The sequence below is a fragment of the Canis aureus genome, chromosome 14 (assembly GCF_053574225.1).
Source record: "Canis aureus isolate CA01 chromosome 14, VMU_Caureus_v.1.0, whole genome shotgun sequence".
Lineage (NCBI taxonomy): Eukaryota > Metazoa > Chordata > Mammalia > Carnivora > Canidae > Canis > Canis aureus.
The window spans coordinates 41,034,871-41,055,206 of record NC_135624.1 but is presented as its reverse complement, the minus strand read 5'-3'; the positions used below and the strand labels follow the sequence as shown (position 1 = coordinate 41,055,206).

General features: G+C 59.4%; 3 protein-coding genes across 9 annotated transcripts in view; 1 reads left to right on the top strand and 2 right to left on the bottom strand.

Annotated features, from left to right (window-relative positions):
* PPP1R16A (protein phosphatase 1 regulatory subunit 16A) overlaps positions 1-8,250 on the bottom strand; it is a 35,003-nt gene extending 26,753 nt beyond the window's left edge. The window contains exon 1 of one of the 4 annotated variants that reach the window (XM_077847726.1): positions 8,129-8,250. The gene's annotated coding sequence lies outside the window, so the exon portion shown is untranslated. Of the gene's footprint in view, positions 1-8,013 lie in introns of all 4 variants that reach the window. The other 3 variants (XM_077847725.1, XM_077847723.1, XM_077847724.1) reach the window with 3 other exon arrangements.
* Positions 8,251-8,372: 122 nt separating this feature from the next.
* FOXH1 (forkhead box H1) lies at positions 8,373-12,543 on the top strand. The gene is made up of 3 exons (XM_077847721.1): positions 8,373-10,619; positions 10,967-11,071; positions 11,158-12,543. Exons 1-3 carry the CDS (start codon positions 10,446-10,448, stop codon positions 11,989-11,991), a joined length of 1,113 nt encoding a protein of 370 aa, XP_077703847.1. The 5' UTR covers positions 8,373-10,445; the 3' UTR covers positions 11,992-12,543.
* KIFC2 (kinesin family member C2) lies at positions 12,510-19,893 on the bottom strand. 4 transcript variants are annotated; one of them, XM_077847711.1, is made up of 18 exons: positions 19,519-19,891; positions 19,209-19,290; positions 18,908-19,071; positions 18,653-18,791; positions 18,363-18,487; positions 18,215-18,280; positions 17,959-18,087; positions 17,456-17,533; positions 17,224-17,338; positions 17,040-17,149; positions 16,507-16,615; positions 16,240-16,397; positions 14,413-14,517; positions 14,212-14,333; positions 13,996-14,119; positions 13,742-13,871; positions 13,393-13,649; positions 12,510-13,038 (listed from the first exon to the last, which is right to left on the bottom strand). In XM_077847711.1, exons 1-18 carry the CDS (start codon positions 19,615-19,617, stop codon positions 12,784-12,786), a joined length of 2,367 nt encoding a protein of 788 aa, XP_077703837.1. In that variant the 5' UTR covers positions 19,618-19,891; the 3' UTR covers positions 12,510-12,783. The 4 variants fall into 4 exon arrangements, with proteins under 4 accessions (XP_077703837.1, XP_077703839.1, XP_077703838.1 ...); XM_077847713.1 differs by lacking the exon at positions 17,959-18,087 and having other exon boundaries at positions 19,519-19,893; XM_077847712.1 differs by lacking the exon at positions 18,215-18,280 and having other exon boundaries at positions 19,519-19,893.
* Positions 19,894-20,336: the final 443 nt, after the last annotated feature.

Sequence of the window (20,336 nt, the reverse complement as noted above, 5' to 3'; positions counted from 1 at the left end):
AAAATCTTAAAAAATAAAAAATAAAAACAATTTTGGAAATCTAGTAATTTGGGGCTCAATAAGAACTCTAGTTTGGACCAAATAACAATCCAAAAAAAAAAAAAAAAAACAATCCAGCCCTACCAGAAATTCTAAAATTTGCATTAAACCATTGGTCTACTAACAGAATGACAGTATTCATGAACGAATATTGGTGGGGAAATAGAAAAGAAAAGCAAAAAGTGCCTATTTTGCTTTTCCCACCTGTCTGAAGTATAATCCAGGGAAACCTGTTCACATACGTGTGGATTTCTGACAGCTTTTCCCATCTAAAACTAAACACGTTTTAGTCATGGTTTGTATGTTTTTTCACTGGAATGAAGCTTTCTCTTCTAGACAGGTCAATGCTGCTTCTGTGACTAAAATTCTGTTAGAAAAGATTACCTCTACTCAGGGAACCCCTCTTAAATGTCTTGGTGACCAGGGAACTCATTTTACTGGTCAGGTGGCTTTGACAAATCCATGCTGCTCAGCAGTTTCACAACACTTTGACTACACACACCAACCTGGATCCTCAGGGTTAGTTGCACTAACAGCACTATTAAGACTTCACTGGCAAAAAAAACAAAACAAAAAAGACTTCAGTGGCACAGTCTGTAGAGACCCTCTAAACACCTTGGCTAAAAGCACTGCCATCAACCCATCTAAATCTTGGATCCACTCCCTTGGGAACTCATAGATTCTCACCCTTTGAGGTAGTCACAAGACATCCAACGCACTTGGCTTCTCCCTCCTTTGACCCACAGTTGATAAAAGGAGATATGTTTCGATACTGTAAAGGCCTAATTACTTCCATTAAAAGTAGCCATGCTTTGGGCACTTGGCTGGCTGTCAGTAGAGCATGTGACTCTTGATCCTGGGATTATAAATTCAAGCCCCATGTTGGGTGTAGAGATTACTTAAAAATAAAATCATCAAAAAAAAAAAGTAACCATGCTTTAATAGAGCAACCTTTTCACAGTACTTTCGCAGGAGACAATGACCTAAAGCATCACACAGCAAATTAGATTTTATCTGTTGAAAAAGACTTTTCAACCTCTCTGAAACAGTCCTTATCAGGTACTGCTAATCACCCTTGTGCCACCAAACTCTGAGAAATAGACTCTTGGATTCATGAGATCCATCTAAAGAAGCAGGAGAGCCTGACTGGCCCTGCACAACACCTGGTAACCTGAAGGTAAAGAGCTCCCACAACTAAAGCAGACGACATCTGACAAGACAGCTTTCCCAAGACGTCCAGACTAGGCCCCTGGACCTTTTTCTCACTGTTGCTTCTTATTTCTCTTTCATGGAAAGACAAAGCCCTTGTCTGCATTTCCCAAGCTCTTACAAAAGGGGTAAATGAGGGGCACCTGGGTGGCTCAGCGGTTGAGCCTTTGGCTCAGGTCATGACTCCGGGGTCCTGGGATGATTATGGCCTTTTAGAAACAACCTCATCATGATCTCATGATAAATTAATTTTTCAACTGCTTTTTCTGAAAGGTTAGAAGGCTCAGAATTCACAAAAGTCTTCTTTCTTTCTTTTTTTTTTTTAATTTATTTTTTATTGGTGTTCAATTTACTAACATACAGAATAACACCCAGTGCCCGTCACCCATTCACTCCCACCCCCCAAAAGTCTTCTTTCAACGGAAATATTCACAGACTTTATATTTTTATCCAAATTCACAATCCCTGAATTTGCAACCTTATAGGCTGTATTATCTGTAACACACTTGGTTTCAAACAATTCTTTTGAGATAATAATTATTTTCAAACATCTTTGGAGTTTTTCTGTTTTGCACAAAATTCATCAGCTATTACTTCATGTTTATACCTGCACTGTATCTTCCCAAATGAACCTGGTTAATTCTCTTAGTGTGCTCTTGCAGTACCCACTATTCTGCTTCCATAATAATTTAAGTGGAGACTTCCAGGAGGCACACATGACTCTGGGTTTACCTTTGTGGGAAGAACCCTCCCCTCCTAAGTCTGAATAATTGCCCACAAATATTTCAGTTGGCTACTTTCAGACCTAGAGTCCTGGCTTAGAACCATTATACAATAGAGGCGCCTGGGTGGCTCAGAAGGCTGAGCGTCTGACTCTTGGTTTCAGCTTAGGTTGTGATCTCAGGGTCCTGGGATCAAGCCCTGTAGAGCCGTGTCAAACCCATCTGTCAAACTTAAAAAAGAAAACAAAAAACAGTGTACCCAATAAGGTGATGCTGGCTCTGTGCTTCAAGATGATCTCCAACAAGTAAGACCTTGATAATTATAGACTACAGATGGGAAGTGCCTGAGAGTTTTCCCTCCTAACCTTCCTTGATACCCAAATGTGGCCTTAAATGGTTCCCAAATGCTGTGCAGGTTCTTTCTTGCCTAGGACATGACAACTAGGAAAGGTCCTCCCTGGTACTGCGGGGCAAAACCAGTAAATATGGAGAATCTGCCTCTTGATTAGTGATGCTTTGAAACAAAGATTTTTTTTTTAAAGATTGTATTTATTTATTCATGAGACACAGAGAGAGAGGCAGAGACACAGGCAGAGGGAGAAGCAGGCTCCCTGCAGGGAGCCCGATGTGGGACTAGATCCTGGGACCCGGAGATCACGCCCTGAGCTGAAGGCAGACACTCAACAGCCGAGCCACCCAGGTGCCCCTCAAAGAAAGATCTTAATCAAAAGGGGAAATGTAAAGATCAATAAAAGTAAACTTAGTTTAGAACGCAGCCCCAGGCCAGCAGAAGAGCTCTGGCCCTTCCAGTCCTTATTCAATTCCACACCCAGGAGGAAGAGACAGATCTAGCACAGTGGATGCTACTTTACCACCCTACCCAGAGGAAGGTTGTCTTCTCCCCCTAGCAACAGCCCAGCCAATGAGAAGCCACTATACTTAGAACTCCCAGGTTAGTCCAATGGGCTTTCAGTTTACAACAGCCCTTCCTAACTCCCCCTTTCCTCTATAAAACAGCTTTCCTCTGCTTTGCTCTGTTCCTCTCCTTCACTCTGCAGACCTGCCTGTCTGGGATTGCAGTTCTCTGCTGTACCCAAATAAATGCATTTTTGCTAGCAAAATAAATGGCAGTTTTACTTTTAAGGTTAACACAGAGACCTAAATAATTATAGAAATATACCATCTTCTATTCTATATTGTTAAAATGCCAAATCTCTCCTAAATAGACTTAAAGCTTCAATACAATCCCAAACAAAATCCCAGAAAGCCTTTTGGAAAAACTGACAAGCTACTTCCAAAATTTATATAGAACTGCTCTGGGATCCCTGGGTGGCACTGCGGTTTGGCACTTGCCTTTGGCCCAGGGCGTGATCCTGGAGACCTGGGATCGAATCCCATGTTGGGCTTCTGGTGCATGGAGCCTGCTTCTCCCTCTGCCTATGCCTCTGCCCTTCTCTCTCTCTCTCTCTCTCTCTGACTATCATAAATAAATAAATAAATAAATAAATAAATAAATAAATAAATAAATTTAAAATTTATATAGAACTGCTCTATATCTTGAAGAGCCAAAATGATTTGGAAAACAGAAGCCATGTTGGAGAATATACACTACTTGATCTCCAGACTTATTATAAAGCTATAATAATCAAATCTGTGGGAATATTAGCATAAGATCAATGAATAGAATAGGAAATCCTGAAATATCTATGTTGTCGATTCATTTTTTTTAAGATTTGTTATTTATTCATAGAGACACAGAGAGAGAGAGAGAGAGAGTAACAGTATTTCTGGTATCTAGCACAGGGATTGGCATATGACTGCTTGCCATCTGGTTGTACACGATCATGAGCTAAAAATGGCTTTTACATTTTTTAATAATTGTGAAAGATGAACAGCCTGGGTGGCTCAGCTGTTTAGTGCCACCTTCAGCCCAAGACCTGATCCTGGAGACCCAGGATCGAGTCCCACATCAGGCTCCCTGCATGGAGCCTGCTTCTCCCTCTGCCTGTGTCTCTGCCTCTCTCTGTGTGTCTCTCATGAATAAATAAATAAAATTTAAAAAAATAATTGTGAAAGAAAATATTTTGTGACACATGAAAATTATATGAAATTCATATTTCAAGGTCTAGGAATAAAGATTTGTTGAAAGAGAATATCCACATTTCTATTTTCTGTGGCTCCTTCTACACAAAATGGCAGATGGAGTAGTTGTATCAGAGGCCATATGGCCTGTGACGTCTAAAATATCTACTATCTAGCTTTTTTTTTTTTTTTTTGGGCGGAGAGCACACGCATGAGCAGGGGGAGGGGCAGAAGAAGAGAGATAAGCAGATCCCCGCTGAGCACAGAAACCCCAGGTGGGGCTTAACCAGAGGACCCTGAAATCAAGACCTGAGCCAAAGGCAGATGCTTAACCAGTTGAGCCACCCAGGTGCCTCATTATCCAGCTTTTCACAGAAAAAAAAAAAAAAAAAAAAAAAACTGCCAATCCCTGATCTATCATGTTTATTTGATGCTATTATCTTCATCATTGCTCCCACTTTGTATTAGCTGTTCCTTGTGTCTGGAAAGTTCTTCCATCAGATCTTAGAATTGCTCACTTTTTTGCAACTCAGGTCATAATGTAAATATCACCTCCTTAGAAGTCTTCTGTTGTCACCTTGTCACTATCTTTCCACCCTGTTCTAATTTTTTTATAGGACTTATGTCCTGTAGGACATAAGTCCTATAAAAAAATGTATGTATATGTGTATTTGCAAAAGGGAGAGGGCAAGGGTCAGGGCATGCACACCCACATGCAGGGAGGGGCAGAGGAGAGCGAGAATCTCAAGCCGACTGCTCACTGAGCACGGAGCCGGTGCAGGCCCAATGCAGGCTCGCTCACGGCACCCTGAGATCATGACCTGAGCGGAAATCAAGAGTCAGCCGCTTAACAGACTGAGCCACCTCAGCGCCCCACCCTGTTCTAACACTTGACATGCCTTTGACTGTGACCTCCCCTGCTGTGTCCTCAGGGCTGAGCGTAGTGCCTGACGTGTAGGAAGTGCTCAGTAACTGTGTTCCTGGCCCGGGGGGTTAGTACAGACCATAACTCAGGAGCCTCTGAGCTTGTGGGTGAGCTGATCTGATGGAAAGCACCATCACTTTGCTGTGCCTACAGGGGTGTCAGGACTGGAAAAATGGGAGGTCCATCACAATGGCAGGGCTCTGACCTGTACCCTGTGGCACAGAGAGGAACGTTCAAACCTACTGACGTGTGGGAGGGCTCGGCAGGAGCCGGACTCCTCATCTGAGGCCTGGAGGCTCCCAAAGAGTCACTTGCATCCCCACCATCCTCCCTTCCTTCCCAAACAGGAAAAGGTGTGTGTGTGTGTCGGCGGGGGAGGGGGGGGGTGAAGCTTACACAGCACATCACACAAAATCAACAAAACCGCAATGGTCACATCCAAGGATGGCCCAGGCGTCAGGGAATCCTGGCACGGCCAGACAGGGCTGAGCATGGAGCACAGGAGCAGTGCAACCACCCAACCCTCCACCTCCACTGTGCAGCCCAGGCCCCTTCTATCTGCCTGGAACCTTGACGATGCCAGGCACTCCTCTGCCCAGATCATCTCCATAATCTCTCCGATCTCCGTGGACCTCTCCAGTACGCCTCTGCCAGTACCAATCTATTCAATCTTCGCGTTTGTCACAGCTGCCTAGGAAGGACACAGCCCAGAATCCAACATCCACCAGCAGACCTTATCATAGCTGCCACAACGGGGTTCCTGGCAGTCAAGCTCCTCCTCCTCCAGGGGACCCTGGCCCCTGAGCATCTGTGGAGCTACCCGGTCCTACATCTCTCTGCCCTTCTCTCTCACCCTACTGTGCTGAGGCCTTGCCCAAGGCCACAGAGCTTGGTGGAAGGGGTGGAGGGAGGTTTGCTGTCTCCCTTCTACCATCACGCAGGGGTTCAGTATGGTGGCAGCATGACACACACATAAGAAAGTCTTCAGGGTTTAGGTGAAGGGACAGAGGATGGGGGCTAGTCTGCAAAGGCAGAGGAGTGTTATTCCGAAGTCTGTGAGGAGGGATTTCAAGGAGGAAAATATAAAAATCAGATTTGCATTTCAGATCACTGTAAGGTGAGAAGGATGGGGGCAAGGGGCTAACACAGAGCCAGGACCCCTCAGGAGTAACTGCTGATATCCCAGAGGGTCACGAAGAGCCACAGAGGTGGGCTATTTGGTGGAAGGGATGGACTGGAAGGGCCACAATCAAGGATATTTAGGAAGATGTTCATAGAGAGCCTAAAAGTGAGGGACGAGCCCCCCAGGTGTCTCGCTTCGCCTACTGAGTAGACCGCGCCAGAGGTGCCGGGTGGGATGCGGTGGCCAGCAGGGTGGGTGCCTCACGGAAGCAGGAGCCTGTCAGGCCGTGATGCGCAGTTAATGCTACTGCAGCGAGACCCCGCTGGGTCCAGCTGCAGCTCACACCCCAGGCCCGATAACCAGCGGAGGCGGAGGCCGGCAGGGTCCCAAGACTGATTAAACCCCTTTAGAAAGGGGAGGAGGCGTGCAGCCAGCCGGCCAACTTTTCAGACACGACCCCTCTGCACCTGCCCCTGGCTGAGCCCGGCTCACCCCGACAGGACTGGGATCCTTCCCTGCTTCCCCATGAGCTGACCCGGACTTCCCCCAGGCCTCGTCTCCCCCGCCGCCCACAGCCCCACTTGAGGCTTGGGTCGCCAGTATCCTGTCCCTTCTGTCACCTGGCTTGTCGGGTGGGTCGCCTTGTGCCGTGTTCTGCGTGCCGTGTGAGAAGCCAAGGTGATCATGTGGTAAAACATCCTTGTGTTTGGAACCCTGAACCTGCCTTCTAACTATATTGACCTTCCTTTATGATTGAAGGGAGCTGCACTGTGGAAAGCCACAAGTCTGTGCTCCTTCACAGCCTGCTCGGGACACGGGTCCTCAGGTTGCTCTCAGAAATTATTTGGTTGTGGGGCGGCTGGGTGGCTCAGTGGTTGGGTGACGGCCTTCGGCCCAGGGTGTGATCCTGGAGACCTGGGATCCAGTCCCACGTTGGGCTCCGTGCATGAAGCCTCTTCTCCCTCTGCTTGGTATCTCTGCCTCTCTCTCTCTCATGAATAAATAAAATCTTTAAAAAAAAAAAGATTTGGTTGTGATTTTTCCTCCTAAGAAGCCAATGACATTAAGCGCTAATCTTCACTGTCTTCAGGTGACCAGGGAGAGTGGGGACACTGCTACCACTCTGCCTTCCAAGTCCACAGCCAAGTACCTCCCTGTGTCTGGTGAGCTAGGTCGTGGGAGGTGAGGTCAGAGTGAAGTTCCCAAACCACACAATGGAGACGATCATTGGTGGAGACCAAAGACTCAGACATCCCTGGGACACAGATCCCGAGGTGGAGCCCACAGAATCCGAAGCGCTCTTCCTAGTGCCCGCCAGCCTCCTGCTGGCAGGAGAGGGCAAAGTCTAGGCGCAGCCCAGCCAGGTGGGAGACGAGGCCAGGACGGAGCAGCAGAGCCGGGGAGGAGGCTCCAGCCACCAAGAGGAAGGCCAGCCCGTGCACAGGGAGGGAGGGAGGCAAGGAAGGACCCCCTAAAGCTTCCGCACCGCAGCTCTGGCCGAGAGCCTGGGGACAGGGCTGAGGAGCCCGGCGTGGCCTCTGCGCAGGCTGCTTCGGGCACCGCGGCCCCTCGACACCCCGGCTGGGGCGCCCTCGCGGTCCCTGAAGTGAACGAGGCAGCACAGCCAGGAGCACCCCGGCACCCAGCGGAGCACCCACGGGGCCTGGCCGCTGGGCCCCGGCAGGCGCTGCACCCCCGGGAGGCGGCCTTCCTGCGGCGTCGCTAACCCGGCACGGCCGTCCGCGCCCTCCGCCCCTGCCCCCGGGCCTGCACGTCCCCAGCGGCCCGGAGCCACGCTCGCCTCCCCCGAGACGCGCGGCCGCCCGGCTCCCCGCCTGGCCCAAGCCCGAAGCCTGCACGAAGCCCGGGCACCGCCCCGCCCCGCCGGCCTGAGCCCCCGCCGCCCTGCCTACCTGACCCGCAGGTCGCAGGAACCACCAGTCCGCAGGCACATCGGCCGCGCCCGACCCGGGGGCACCCCGCGCCCCCGCCCTCCCCCGCCGCGAGCCCCGGAAGTCCGCGCCGCACCTTCCGCCGCGCAGCCGGCCGGATCCCGGCCACCGCTCCCGCCGCCCCGCGCTCCTCTGGGCGCCGGGGGGGCGGGTCCCGCGCCCGGCCCTCGCCATGGCAACGCTATACTTCCGGCCCGCGCGGCCCACAGCCGGAAGCCGCGGCGCCCCACGGGAGCCCGGGGGCGGGGCCGGGGAGCCGGGGGCGGGGCCTGCCCGGCGGGGACCGCTGCCCACCGTGCTGTGCCAGCCTCTCCGCGGCGGCGGCCTCCGAGGCGCGGGAGGCGCGAGGCGGGCGGGAGGGGCCGGCAGTCCTGAGGCTCTCGGGAGGGCGTCCGTCTCCCCGCCCTGGGCTTTTAGGGAGAAGTCGGAGTGCACCAAAGCAGACCCATCCCGGACACACACAGGGCGAGGCATACCCGGCGCCCTGGGGCGATGGGAAGCCACTGCGGTGGTGGCTAAGGGGTTGGAGGAGCCCGGTCCGGACTCAAGGAGCCTTGAATGTCGAGACAGGCCCGGTGCCAGGGAGGTGGTGACAGACCTGCAGGAGAGGGCCTCTTTGCGGATAGAGTAGGGCTAGAAGTTCAGAGACGGTGGTCACAGCCCGCGGAGACACCGCGACCCTCTAACCAGAGCTCCGGGACCGGAAGAGGTGGTGTGAGTGAGGGGAGTAGTGCGCTCCTGCGTCCCATTGCCTGGGTCAGCCCCTGCGTCTCCAGGGCGCCCCTCAGCGCCGCAGCCCCAGTTACGAACCTCCTATATGCCCCGGATTTCCAACCAATTAAGAGTGTTGGCTACCCGGGCACAGCTGCGACCTGGGACTGGGGTGATAAAGTGTCCCTGTGCTCCTCTGGTTCCCCCCGGGCCTGGGGGCCCCGACACCAGCACCAGACACCGCTGCTAGTGTCCTGGACCTAGCACCCGCTTTGGGCAAACCTGTTGGGGAGGGGCAGGACCGCGCTTTGGGTCACAGTCCAGAGCACAGGCCTTGACTGACTCAAAAGGCCTTGACGAATCAGGTGGCCCGAGAGAAGGTGAGGACAAGAACAGGGTCTGGGAACAGAGAGACCAGTGAGCCTCAGGGCACCTGCCAGAGGCATTTTTCTGGGACTACACTACTGGGGCAGGCCCTAGGCCTGCCAAAATCCTCAGAGGCCACAGCCAGGCCTGCGCAAGGGGTGCCCAGGGGGTGCCGGCCCCTCAGGCCCCCCAGCCTGCGGCTCCGCCCTTTCCTAGAGTGCCCCTCCTCCATGCAGGCCACCCCCCACCTGCCTGGGGAGCATCTCCTTCCATCTAGACTAAGCCTCAGGGTCCTGTGGCTGCCTGAGAAGCCTTCCTGTGTACTCTCACAGCACACCTGTGCTCTCACTCCTGTCATTGCACGCTCCCTGCGCAGGAACTATGACCCATGGAGCTGTATCCTCCAGGCCTGGCCCCAAGAGGTGTCCAGCAAACCCTCTCCAGCTAGGCGACCTCTTCCTCCACACACACACCCAGGAGCACGGCCCAGGTGCCCTAGAAGAAGGAGGGGCAACCTCCTGCGTAGCAAGCTCCGGAGCTTCGGACCCAGAGGACCAAAAGAGGAAAAGGGAGGCAAACTGCCTCCAGAAAGGCCTCTGTGGCCAGGGAAGGCCAGTGAGGTAAACAGTGAATAATGAGAGCTGGTCAGCTTACACTGCTGACAGGCATCATGGAAGGCAGGAAGGGGCCTCCACGGCCTTGGGAATCCACTGGGGCCCTGTAGCAGCCCCTGGGGAAATGCCTTGGATTAACTGTGTACCTATTTTGTTCCTGAGGTTTCCTCCAGGAAACCTCCAGGTTTCCCCGCCCCCCCCCCCCCCCCCCCCCCATCTAGGTCCGGGAAACTGCTCAGCCTTGAACTCTGAGCAGGCCCCACCCACTCTTGGCAGGTCAACTTTGGGTAAACCAACTCCCTTGGCTCCCAAATAGGCCAGCGCAGCCAGGATAAAGGAATCCTAGGTCAGGGGACCCTTCCAAAGGCTCTTCCTTGCAGTTTGCAGGGGGTGCTGAAGGCAGCCTAGGGGCGAAGAATGAGGCCCGGGTGGCCGCCCGCAGCCCCCACTGCAATCTTCCCCACCCCTCCCTTCCAGATTAGCTGAAACCTGCTAATTGTGGCAGCCCTCGAATGCTCCCCTCCCCCACCAGCCGATTCCTCCCTCCCTTTGCCTCCCCTCCCCTCCCCCTTCCATCCGAATGATAAAGGGTCTGGCCCGCCAGGCCCCCGGCCTCAGGCCCCCAGCGTCTCCTCACTACACCGCCCGGTCGCCTTGCCTCCACGGGGCCAGGCCCCAGCCCACGCTGCCTGCCTCCCCTGCATGGGGCCCTGCAGCCACCCACGCCTGGGGCTCCCTGGGTCGGAGTCGTCCTCCCAGCCCCCCAAGAGGAGGAAGAAGAGATACCTGCGGCATGACAAGCCCCCCTACACCTACTTGGCCATGATTGCCTTGGTGATCCAGGCCGCACCCTCCCGCAGGCTGAAGCTGGCCCAGGTGAGAGGGACCCCCATTCTCCCTGACGCTGGGCGATCGGACCTTTGGCGGGACCCGTCCCCCTTCTAGGCCCAGGCTGGGACTCCGGCCTCCATCCTCACCTGGCCCTACCCAGCTAAGCCAGGGCGCCCATCCAGGCCTGGGCAGCAGGGGAAAGAGCCCAGGTGCTCAGGCAGGCGCACCCTTCCCTCCTGCGGGCACCAAGGTGTTTTGTGGGCGGGGGTGTGAGGGGTGGGGGAGGGGTGCGACGCCCCTAAGCCTGGCTGTGGGGGAGGGGTGGTGCTGCCCCCCTCCCCCTCCCGCTCCCGCTCACGGCGCCGGGCCGACCGGCCGGGCCGCGCTTTCAGATCATCCGTCAGGTCCAGGCCGCGTTCCCCTTCTTCAAGGACGACTACGAGGGCTGGAAGGACTCCATCCGCCACAACCTCTCCTCCAACCGCTGCTTCCGCAAGGTGGGGCCCGGGGGTGGGGGGGTCGCAGCTGGGCGGCAGGGCTGTATCGGGCCAGACGCCTCACCGAGCCTCCCCTCCCCGTCCAGGTGCCTAAGGATCCGGCGAAGCCCCAGGCCAAGGGCAACTTCTGGGCCGTCGACGTGAGCCTGATCCCAGCCGAGGCGCTGCGGCTGCAGAACACGGCCCTGTGCAGGCGCTGGCAGAGCAGAGGCGCGCGGGGCGCCTTCGCCAAGGACCTGGGCCCCTACGTGCTGCACGGCTGGCCTTACCGTCCGCCCAGCCCCCAGCCGCCGCCCAGCCCCCAGCCGCCGCCCAGCCCCCAGCCGCCGCCCAGCCCCCAGCCGCCGCCCAGCGAGGGCTTCAGCATAAAGTCTTTGCTGGGGGACCCCGGGGAAGGGGCAGCCCGGGGCAGCCCGGGGGAGGAGGGGGTGCGCACTCCCCCCCTGCCCTGCGAGCAGCCTCCGTGGCCGCCCTGCCTGCTCACCGGGCCCAGGAGAGCAGATGGGGAGGCTTCCCAGGGGGGGACCAGCAGGCCCCCACCCCTTTCCCCTGAGCACAGAGCCTGGCCTCTCCACTTACTGCAGGCTTCCCCAGACCCCGGGGGGCTGCCCGGTGGGAGTCACAGGCCCTCACTCTGGGGGCAGCTGCCCACCTCCTACTTGCCCATCTACACTCCCAATGTGGTAATGCCCCTGGCTCCACTACCACCCGCATCCTGTCCCCAGTGCCCACCTTCAACCAGCTCAGCCTACTGGGGGGTGGCCTCTGAAACTCACGGCCCCCCAGGGCTGCTCTGGGATCTCGATGCCCTCTTCCAGGGGGTACCACCCAACAAGAGCATCTATGATGTATGGGTGAGCCACTCCCGAGATCCAGCTGCCTCCACCCCTGGCTGGCTACTCTCCTGGTACAGCCTGTGAGGCTCCCGGGGCAGGGGCGGCTTTCTTCTAACCTTCCTGCCACCACTGACTTGTTGGGGAACCACGGCCAAGAGGTCCAGGAGGTGTCTGTGGCCGCAGCAGCCCTGAAACACCAGGCACCAGCGGTGCTGAGAATCCACCATGTTTATTGGACTACCCCATACCCCACAAAGGGTTGGGGTCTAGCTAGGCACTGCTCTGGCCCGGATGCTCAGTCGGGCCTCTCCTATCCCCCCACCCCCAGAGGCCAAACTGCAAAGAGTGGGGGCTTGGCTCGCAGTAGCCCCTTCCTGATCCCACTTTCTCTGTCCGTGTGTCCTTCCTTCCTTCCATCCATCCATCACCACGTGTCACTTCCCACCCCTGGCTCCCGGCTGGGGGAGGGAGACCCTACACGGTGCCTCAGCCTGAAGTCCTGTCCTCCCTCCTCTGCCTGGGAATGAGGTAGTAGCACCTTTTTGGGGAAAGGAAATCAAGACCCTACTTGGTTTCGGTGGTGGTAGTGGGGAAGATAACAGTAAAGGAGTAGACAATATTTTAATGCCAAGTCTGATTCTTGGTGATGGGGGTGACTGGGGTAGCCGCTTGGCGGGGCCTACCTCCCACAGCCCTGGCATCCCCTGCTGTGCGCCGCGATGATAACAGCAAATGGTGATAAGGAGGGAGCCGGGGGCCTGGGGGAGGGAGCGGCGATCAGGTCCCTAGGCTAAATACTCCTCGCGGGGCAGGGGGACCGACTCCGGGAGGGGGGCAGGGGCTTTGCCGCCTCTGCCGGCAGAGGCGCGGCCGGGACTAGGAGTCCCCGGCCTTTTGGGTCCCGAGGGCCGAGCTGGAGTCGCTGTCTGGGCCGGGGCTGGGAGGGCTGCCAGGGGGCGGCGTGGGCGTGCACGGGGTCCCGGTGAGCGGCGTGTCGGTGCTGAGCGAAGACGGCGTCCCCGAGCGCGGAACCCTGCAGCGCCGGGCGGGCCCCAGCTCCACCTGGCCCACTCGCTCGGCGAACTTCAGCGAGCACACAGTCTCGCCCAGGTCCTCCGGCCGCGTGGAAATCTGCAGGCAAGCGGCGCTGGTGGGCGGCCCCGCGCGGGCGGCTCCCGGCCCCCTCCGGGCCGCCCACCTGCAGCCGCAGCACCGCGGGGTCGTCCGATCCCCTCCCGCCCCCGCCCCCGCCCCGTCCCCTCCCGGCCTCGCTCCCTCGCCGCGCCCCGCCCCGCCCCGCCCCGCTGCCGCCGCCCACCTGCAGCAGCAGCACTGCGGTGGCGCCCGGCCCGCCCCCCTCCCGCCCCGGTCCCCTTCCGCCAGCCGCCCACCTGCAGCAGCAGCACCCCGGTGTCGTCCGGTCCCCTCCCACCCCCGCCTCGACCCGGCTCCCGCCCCGCTCCTCCCCTCCCGCCCGCCGCCCACCTGCAGCAGCAGCACGGCGGTGGCGCCCGGCCCGAGCGCGGGCTGCAGCAGGCGCGTGAGCTGCGAGTCGCGGAAGGGCACGTGCGGCCGGCGGGCCCGCAGCGCAGCCATCACGCCGCCCAGGGCCAGCAGCGAGCGGTTGATGGTCCGGGCCTCCCGCAGCCGCTGCGCGCCGTCTCGGTCTCCCCGCGACGTGCCGGCCGCCCCCGCCTTCCAGGCACGCTCGGATCCCGCCAGGTCCACCAGGTGCAGGGTGCCTGCCGGGGCGAGCGAGCGGGCGTGGGGGGAGCCCCGGATCCGGCGCTGCGAGCCCCCCGCCCCCCGCAGGGCTCAGGTGCGCCCCCGGTACCTGCGGTGCCCGGCCCGCGCGGGGGGGCTGCCGTGCGCAGCGTTAGCGTGACCAAGGCGTGAGACCGAGAGCTGTGCCTATTCTTGGTGGTGGCGGCGGTGGCCCGGTTGCTCCTCCCCAGGCTCAGCATCTGGAGGGCGGAGCGACACGACCGGCCTGCCGCAGGGTCTGCGTCCCTGCGTGGGAGCACAGGCGGGGGCCTTGGAGAGCTGCTGGGAGGGCTGGGGGGGCGCGATGCCACTGGGCAGCCTTACCTGGTGCAGCGTCTCCAGGTTGGGCACGTCCCAGTACGTGAGGCCAGCCACCTGAATGCCCCCCTGGCCTGCCGGGCCCTGCCTGACGGCCAGGCGTTCAGGAGGCCCTGGGGCTAGGAGGTCCCTAGTGAGAAAGGGAAGGGCTGGGTTTCCGAGACTCCCAGGGTCACTGGAGGGGCACAGGATACAGAGGACGGGCTATAGCATGGACCTGACCTGACAGCCTCATTGTAGATCTCCACCATGCTGAGAGTCACACGGTGGTGTCCCCCAGTCCCCATTTCCTGGAACAGTGACTGCAGTGCCCTAGGAGCTATGCCAGGGTCCTCAGGTGGGCCCTGGAACAGGGCAAGTGCTGCATCAGACTCCCAGCCCAGCTCCTGGCCCCAGGAGCCACCCAGGGTCTCCCCTTCCCACCTCCATACTGTAGGTCTTCCCTGTCCCTGTCTGACCATAGGTGAAAATGCAGACGCTGTAGCCTCGGAGGCAGGACAGCACAGCTGGCTCCAGCTCCCTGAAGACCTAGGGGGAGGAGGGGTGCGAGGGGTCCTAAGCCCCAGGACTTAGGACACAGTGTGGACAGAGCTTGGTTACCCAGGGAGGATGGCTCCAGGGGAGCATGGTGGAAGGGCAGATCTCCCAACAAATTGAGGTGGCTCCCTGGAGAAACTGGCATTTGCAAGAATTTGCCAGGCAAGGAAGGAAAGGGATGTGAGAGAACAAGCAACACGGAGCGCTGGACTTCTGAGGAGGCTTGGAGGCCCAGGAGAGCAGCAGCCAGGAGCCCAAATGCTGGGCTTGACTGCCAGGTTCAAAGCCCAGCTGTGACAGGAAGCAAAGCACACATGGATCTTCTAGGCCAAGGCTTTCCCTCCAAGGTGACCACTGCAGTGATACCTGGTGTAAAGATCAAGGGGAGCTCGGAGCGAGAGGACTCACATAAAGGGTGAGCCCAGGAGGGCTCCACAGGTGCGCAGAGGGTGGCTAGCCAAGGTCACCGGAACCCTGGCCCTGGGAGAGTCCAGAGGCAGCTGAGGAGATGTGGCTGGGACTCATATCCTGTTGGCAACTGGACCCCAGCAGCAGCCTTTTGAGCACCGACATGGCCAGCTTTTGTGCCCAGAAGGCTGGTAACTGAGTAGCCTGTGGGTTCTACTTAACACCTTGACTGCCAGCAGCGAGTGCGGAATCCAGAATTGCCCATGAGGTCACTAAGATTCCATGACTGACAGGAAGCACTGGGGGTGACCAGGGTGCGGGGACTGTGTGGTGTCCTTGCAGAGATGGGAAACACAGGTGAGGGGGCTCAGTGAAAGATGCCTCTGGTCAGACACATAAGGGACAGCAGTGTCCAGAGGACTGCCCAGAAGGTAGCAGACCGCGGGGGGGGGGGGGGGGGGGATGGAGAGTGGGGGGGTGGGGGATGTTTGAAGTCTGGGAAGCAGGCTGAGACAGGGGAAGTGTGTGAGATAGAGACACAGGTGAAAAACAGCCCCTGCTCTCTAGGAAGTGGGCGATTGAGCTCTGGCCACCTGCCACCTGCCAGCCCCTCCTCACACTGTGTCCCTGTGAGGCCAACCCGGGTCGGAATCTCGGCTAGCTCTGCACCTTACGTGATTGACTCTGTTTCCTGAGCTTTGGAAGTCTATGTAGACAGAGACGGCCAGTATAGGAAGCAAGGTGCTGAGCTGGGCCTGGGAGTCTGGGAGGAGGAGGGCAGGAGAGCGCCAAGGCTGGAAGCTACTGGCTCCCCAGCCCGTGCGCCCGCCACACCCTGCCTTGCGCTGCCCCGCCCTGGCCCTGCCCTCACAGCTGGCCCACTTCACCAGGCTTGGAAGAGTGAGTAGCCCATGAAGCCTGGGGGAAGTTCACAGCACTGTCCCCACCACAGCAGCACCCTGGCCCTGCTCTGCAGCCAGCTCCCTGTGAGCAGCAGCCATCATCATATCAGACACGCTCATTTTTCTTACTTCCTTGGTAAAAAATTACGTTTAAAAACGTTAACCTTTCCATTAAACCAGCAGGCTCGTTTTCATTGAAACCGCAAAGGGATGTAATGGGAATATTCTGGAAGGAAAGGAGGTATCCAGCTAGGCTGTCATTCTTGTCTCCCAGAACCTCCTGTTTGCTTCCCTTCACGGGAGTCCAGCTACTGGGAAGGCAGAAGGAGGGAAACCCGGAGCCTCTTCTGACTCTCAGGCAGTACGAGGGAAGGTCAGCACAGGTGCAAGGGCAGAGCATCACCTCCTCCTGGCTGGCCTCTGGAGAGAAGACCCAGTCCAGGCGAAAGCGACGCTGGCGCCCTCGATAGCAGGTGGTGACAGTGCCACTGGGGCCAGGCTCCGAGCTCACCAGGCTGGAGGGTGTCCCTGGCCTCAGCCGACACAGCACACGGATATTTCCTGGAGTGGAGATCACATCAGTGGGCTGCCTCCGGGGCCCTGAAACACAGGGAGGCTCTCCGTCCTCAGGCTCGCCGCCCCACTCCTCTGCTCTCCAAGCCTGCCATACCCTTGAGCTCCAGCAGCCGCCCTGGGCATCCAGTTGGGGGCCTCTGCTGCTCCTCAGGGAGCTGAGTCCCAGCCGCGCCAGCTGACAGTGCCCCCAGGGCCCAGGATACCTGGTGGGATAGGAATGTGAGGAAGTGGGGGCTGGGGGAGGGGTGCTGGGGCAATGCAGAGCTACCAGCTGTGGTGATGCACAACTTTTACTGGCTTTGGGCCCTTAGAAGCATCATTCAGTGGGCCCAGGATGGAGACCCAGAACGTGAGGAGGATCACAGAAAAAGACATCTATCTCCTATGGGGTTGACAGTTCCGTGAGGGGTTTACTGTCGCCCTAGTTTACACAGACAACAATGAGGCCCACAGGCGAGATCACACCCAGAATGGGTGAGATCACAAGCTGTTCTGATTCCAGAGCCTACCACCTGCATTGGAGCAGGCAAGGCCCTGGGGTGGGAAGAAGGAACACAGGCCCCCATGGAAGAACAGTGACCCAGCTGCCCAGAGAGCATGCGCTAGAGAGGGGGCAGTGGTCCTGACCTGACCCCGGGCCTCATTGAGCGAACACTGACAGCTCTGGGTAAACGTGCTGACCAGTCCTCGGAGGTCCCCACAGCCCTGACGCAGGCTGGCCATACGTGTCCGAAGTCCTGGCAGGGAGAGTTTGTTGTGAGGGAAAGCCCAGTTCCCGGCCTCCCCGTGAACCGCGGGTCCCCGCCCTTACCTGCCAACTGCCCGAGCATCTGCCGCAGCTCCCTTCTACAGTTCTGCTCAGTCTCCTGCTGGAGCTGCCGAAGGGCCCCCCGCAGGCCCTGCAGCTGCACCTCCTGCACCCCCAGCTGGCCCGCCCAACCCCACCCCTGTCACTGAGGCAACAGGCACTTACCAGGCCCTGCCTCAGATCCCACCCGCCCCCCATGGCCCCAGCCTTCCCGGCCCCTGGGCTCAGAGCCCACCTGGACTTGAAGTGCTTCTGTGGTGTCCTGGGCTTCCTGAAGCCGGCTCTGCAGCTCCACCAGTGCCTCCGCCTCCTCCTGCAAGAAAGGTGGGAGCCAGATCAGCTATGGAGCCGGCAGGGACGTGAACGAGGGCACTCCAGCCGCCCCATGTCATGGACGGGGAAGTCATGTCAAGAGGGGCGGGCAGAGCCGGCCATGAATCCACATCTCCCCACTTTATGCCGGACGCCTTTCCCCAGGTCCCTCTGCTCTCCTGAGGCCGTCACTGGGAAAGCCACAGGACAGGGTAGACATGTTCTCCTGCGGGCATGGGTCTCCTTGATGGGGCTACCTTGCACAGACCATCCCAGGGCCTGTCCACACTCCTAGACTCTGGCCCTGAAAGGTCAGAGAGGCCCCCCTGCTTCTGTTCCAGCAGCATTAGATCCTGGGCAGTGTTGCAGATAGCCAGGTGTGCAGGAGCCCCAGGCGGCAGGAACAGTAGCAGCTAAGGAGGATACCTGGGGGGCCCTGGTGGAGGGGCCAGGACCCCAGTGCAGCAGGAGATCCCGGGTGAGGCTCAGGCTCTGTTTCAGAGCCTCATTCTCCAGGGTTAGATGCTGAACTCTCTTCTCGGAGTCTGTCGCCCCCTGGCGGAGAGAGAAGCCCTCAAGACTCACCGGAAGCTGGGGCCACCTCTCATTACCCTCGGTCACCCTCCCGGAGGCGTGTGTGTGTGTGTGTGTGTGTGTGTGTGTGTGTGGCCGGCAGCCTTACCACTCCCAGGCGCAATCGGCCCAGCTCCTCCTCCTGCACTTCTAGCTGCTGTCGCAGCTCTTCTAGCTGACGAGGAGGGAAGGGCACAGGGTGAGGCATCTCCCTCCAAGGCCCTCCACCCTGTCCCTTTTGCCTTCCGGACCCCTACCTGTCCAAGGATGAGCTGCTCCAGCCGCTGCCACGCCCTCTGGTCCTCCGCCAACTGGGGAGGGTTCTGCCCCTGGGCCTCATCCCTTGGTGAGAGAGGAGGGCTTTCTTCTTGAGATGGGGATCCTGGAGTGGGGTGGACCCAGTTAAGACCGATGAGGTCTCTAACCTGAAGAAGGGGACACCTCGGGAGCAAAGCTGGGCATGGGGCCCCAAACTCCAGGCCGCTCCCTTTCTGCGGGCTTCACTCCCTTGCCACACTCCCTTTACAACTCACTACTCCCTACGCACCAGCAGGAGTGGGGCACTGCCCCTCGGCGGCTGGCTGAGTCCCCTGGGACAGGGCCTGCCTTCCCCTGGGGCTCCGAATCCAGGCCAGGAGAGCCAAGAGCTGACCCGTCACCGTCAACAGTGGGGGGACATCGCTCGGCTGTAAAGGACACAAGGACCAGAGCAACGGAGCCTGAGGTGATGACACGCACGGGGAGCCCAGAAGGCCTGCGGACAGTCCCGGTGGGCTGGAGAAGGATCCCCAGCCCGGCTCACCTTGGTCAGGTCAGGAGGAGGATTCCCGAAGCTCTCTTCCGCCCCCAGCTGGACGGAGAGGAACTCAGCAAGACGCACGAGAGCCTCTTCCAGGGACACCTCGGCAGGGCGGCCCTCCGCTCCCTCTTCCGGTCCATCCTCGGACTCGGAGCAGCCCGGGAGGCCTGGGAGCGGGGAAGGCGAGGCTCGCGGTTCACAGGCCGGCAGGAGGCACCTGCTGGGCCCTTCCCTCCCAGAGAGGTCACGGCACCCCGCCTCCCTCGGCCGGCGGGTTCCCTCCCGGCGCACCGACAGCACCTACCGACCAGGCCTGTCAGCTCGGTCCACAGTTCCGCCGTGGGCGGGTCGGGGCGGCGGCGACCCCCGCGCTTGCAACCTGCAGGCTAGGGAGGGAGCAGCGGGACCTCTGAGGATGGGGGGTAGCCTGTGGGCCCGCCCTCCGAGACCGGGCCGAGGGAGGTGAGGTCTCCGCTTCCAACACCAGAACAGAGACGGAGCCCCCCGCACGGCACCCCCGCCCCAGCGTCAGCGCCCCGGGAACATACGCTGCGCGGGCCCGCATAACCCGCTCAGAAGGGGGGCGCCGGCCCAGCTGCGCCCGCCCCTCTCACCTGGGCGGGGTCCTCGGGGTCGCCGGCCGCCGGGGCAGCGCCATCCCTGCGGAAGAGGCTGTAGAAGATGTAGATGAGCAGCGAATAGAAGGCGTACATGGGAGCGCGGGGCGGCAGAGGGCCCGCTTCGCGCCGCCCCGCGTCCCAGCACCCCGACTCCGCGCTCGCGCGCTGCAACACCGGTGCGCATGCTCGGGGCGGCCGCCCCCACGGCCCCGCTCCCGCGGGCGGAGGGCGCGCGCCCGGAGGAAAGGGGGTGCCAGGGACGGAGTCCCCGGGGCCACACCCGGACACCCGCCTCGCGCCTACCACCCCTACTTCATCGACCCCGGGCTGACAGCGCCCACGGCCTCCGCACGGCCCCTGCTCGGAAGCCGCCCCAGCCTCCCGCGGAGGCCCTACCGCCCTCGCCCCTCGCAGCCGGCAGCCGAGGGAGGCCAAGCTCGCGTCTCCACGGAGCCCCGGCCCTCATCGCCCCGCCCAGTCCGGCCCAGACCCCTCCAGCCCCGCGCGGCCCGGCCCAGACACCTTGTCGCCCCGCCCAGTTCCCCTCTCAGCCACGCCCACATCCCCTCAGCCCCGCCCAATACCCTTCGCAGTCCCACCTCGTAGCCCCGCCCCGCCCAGTACCCTTCTCAGTTCCACCTCGTAGCCCCGCCCCCTCTCAGCCCCGCCCAGTGCCCTTCGAAGTCCCACCTCGTAGCCCCGCCCGGACCCCCTCAGCCTCGCCCAGTGCCCTTCGCAGTCCCACCTCGTAGCCCCGCCCACATCCCTCTCAGCCCCGCCCCCTGCGACAGCTCCACCCAGAGCCGCCCTCC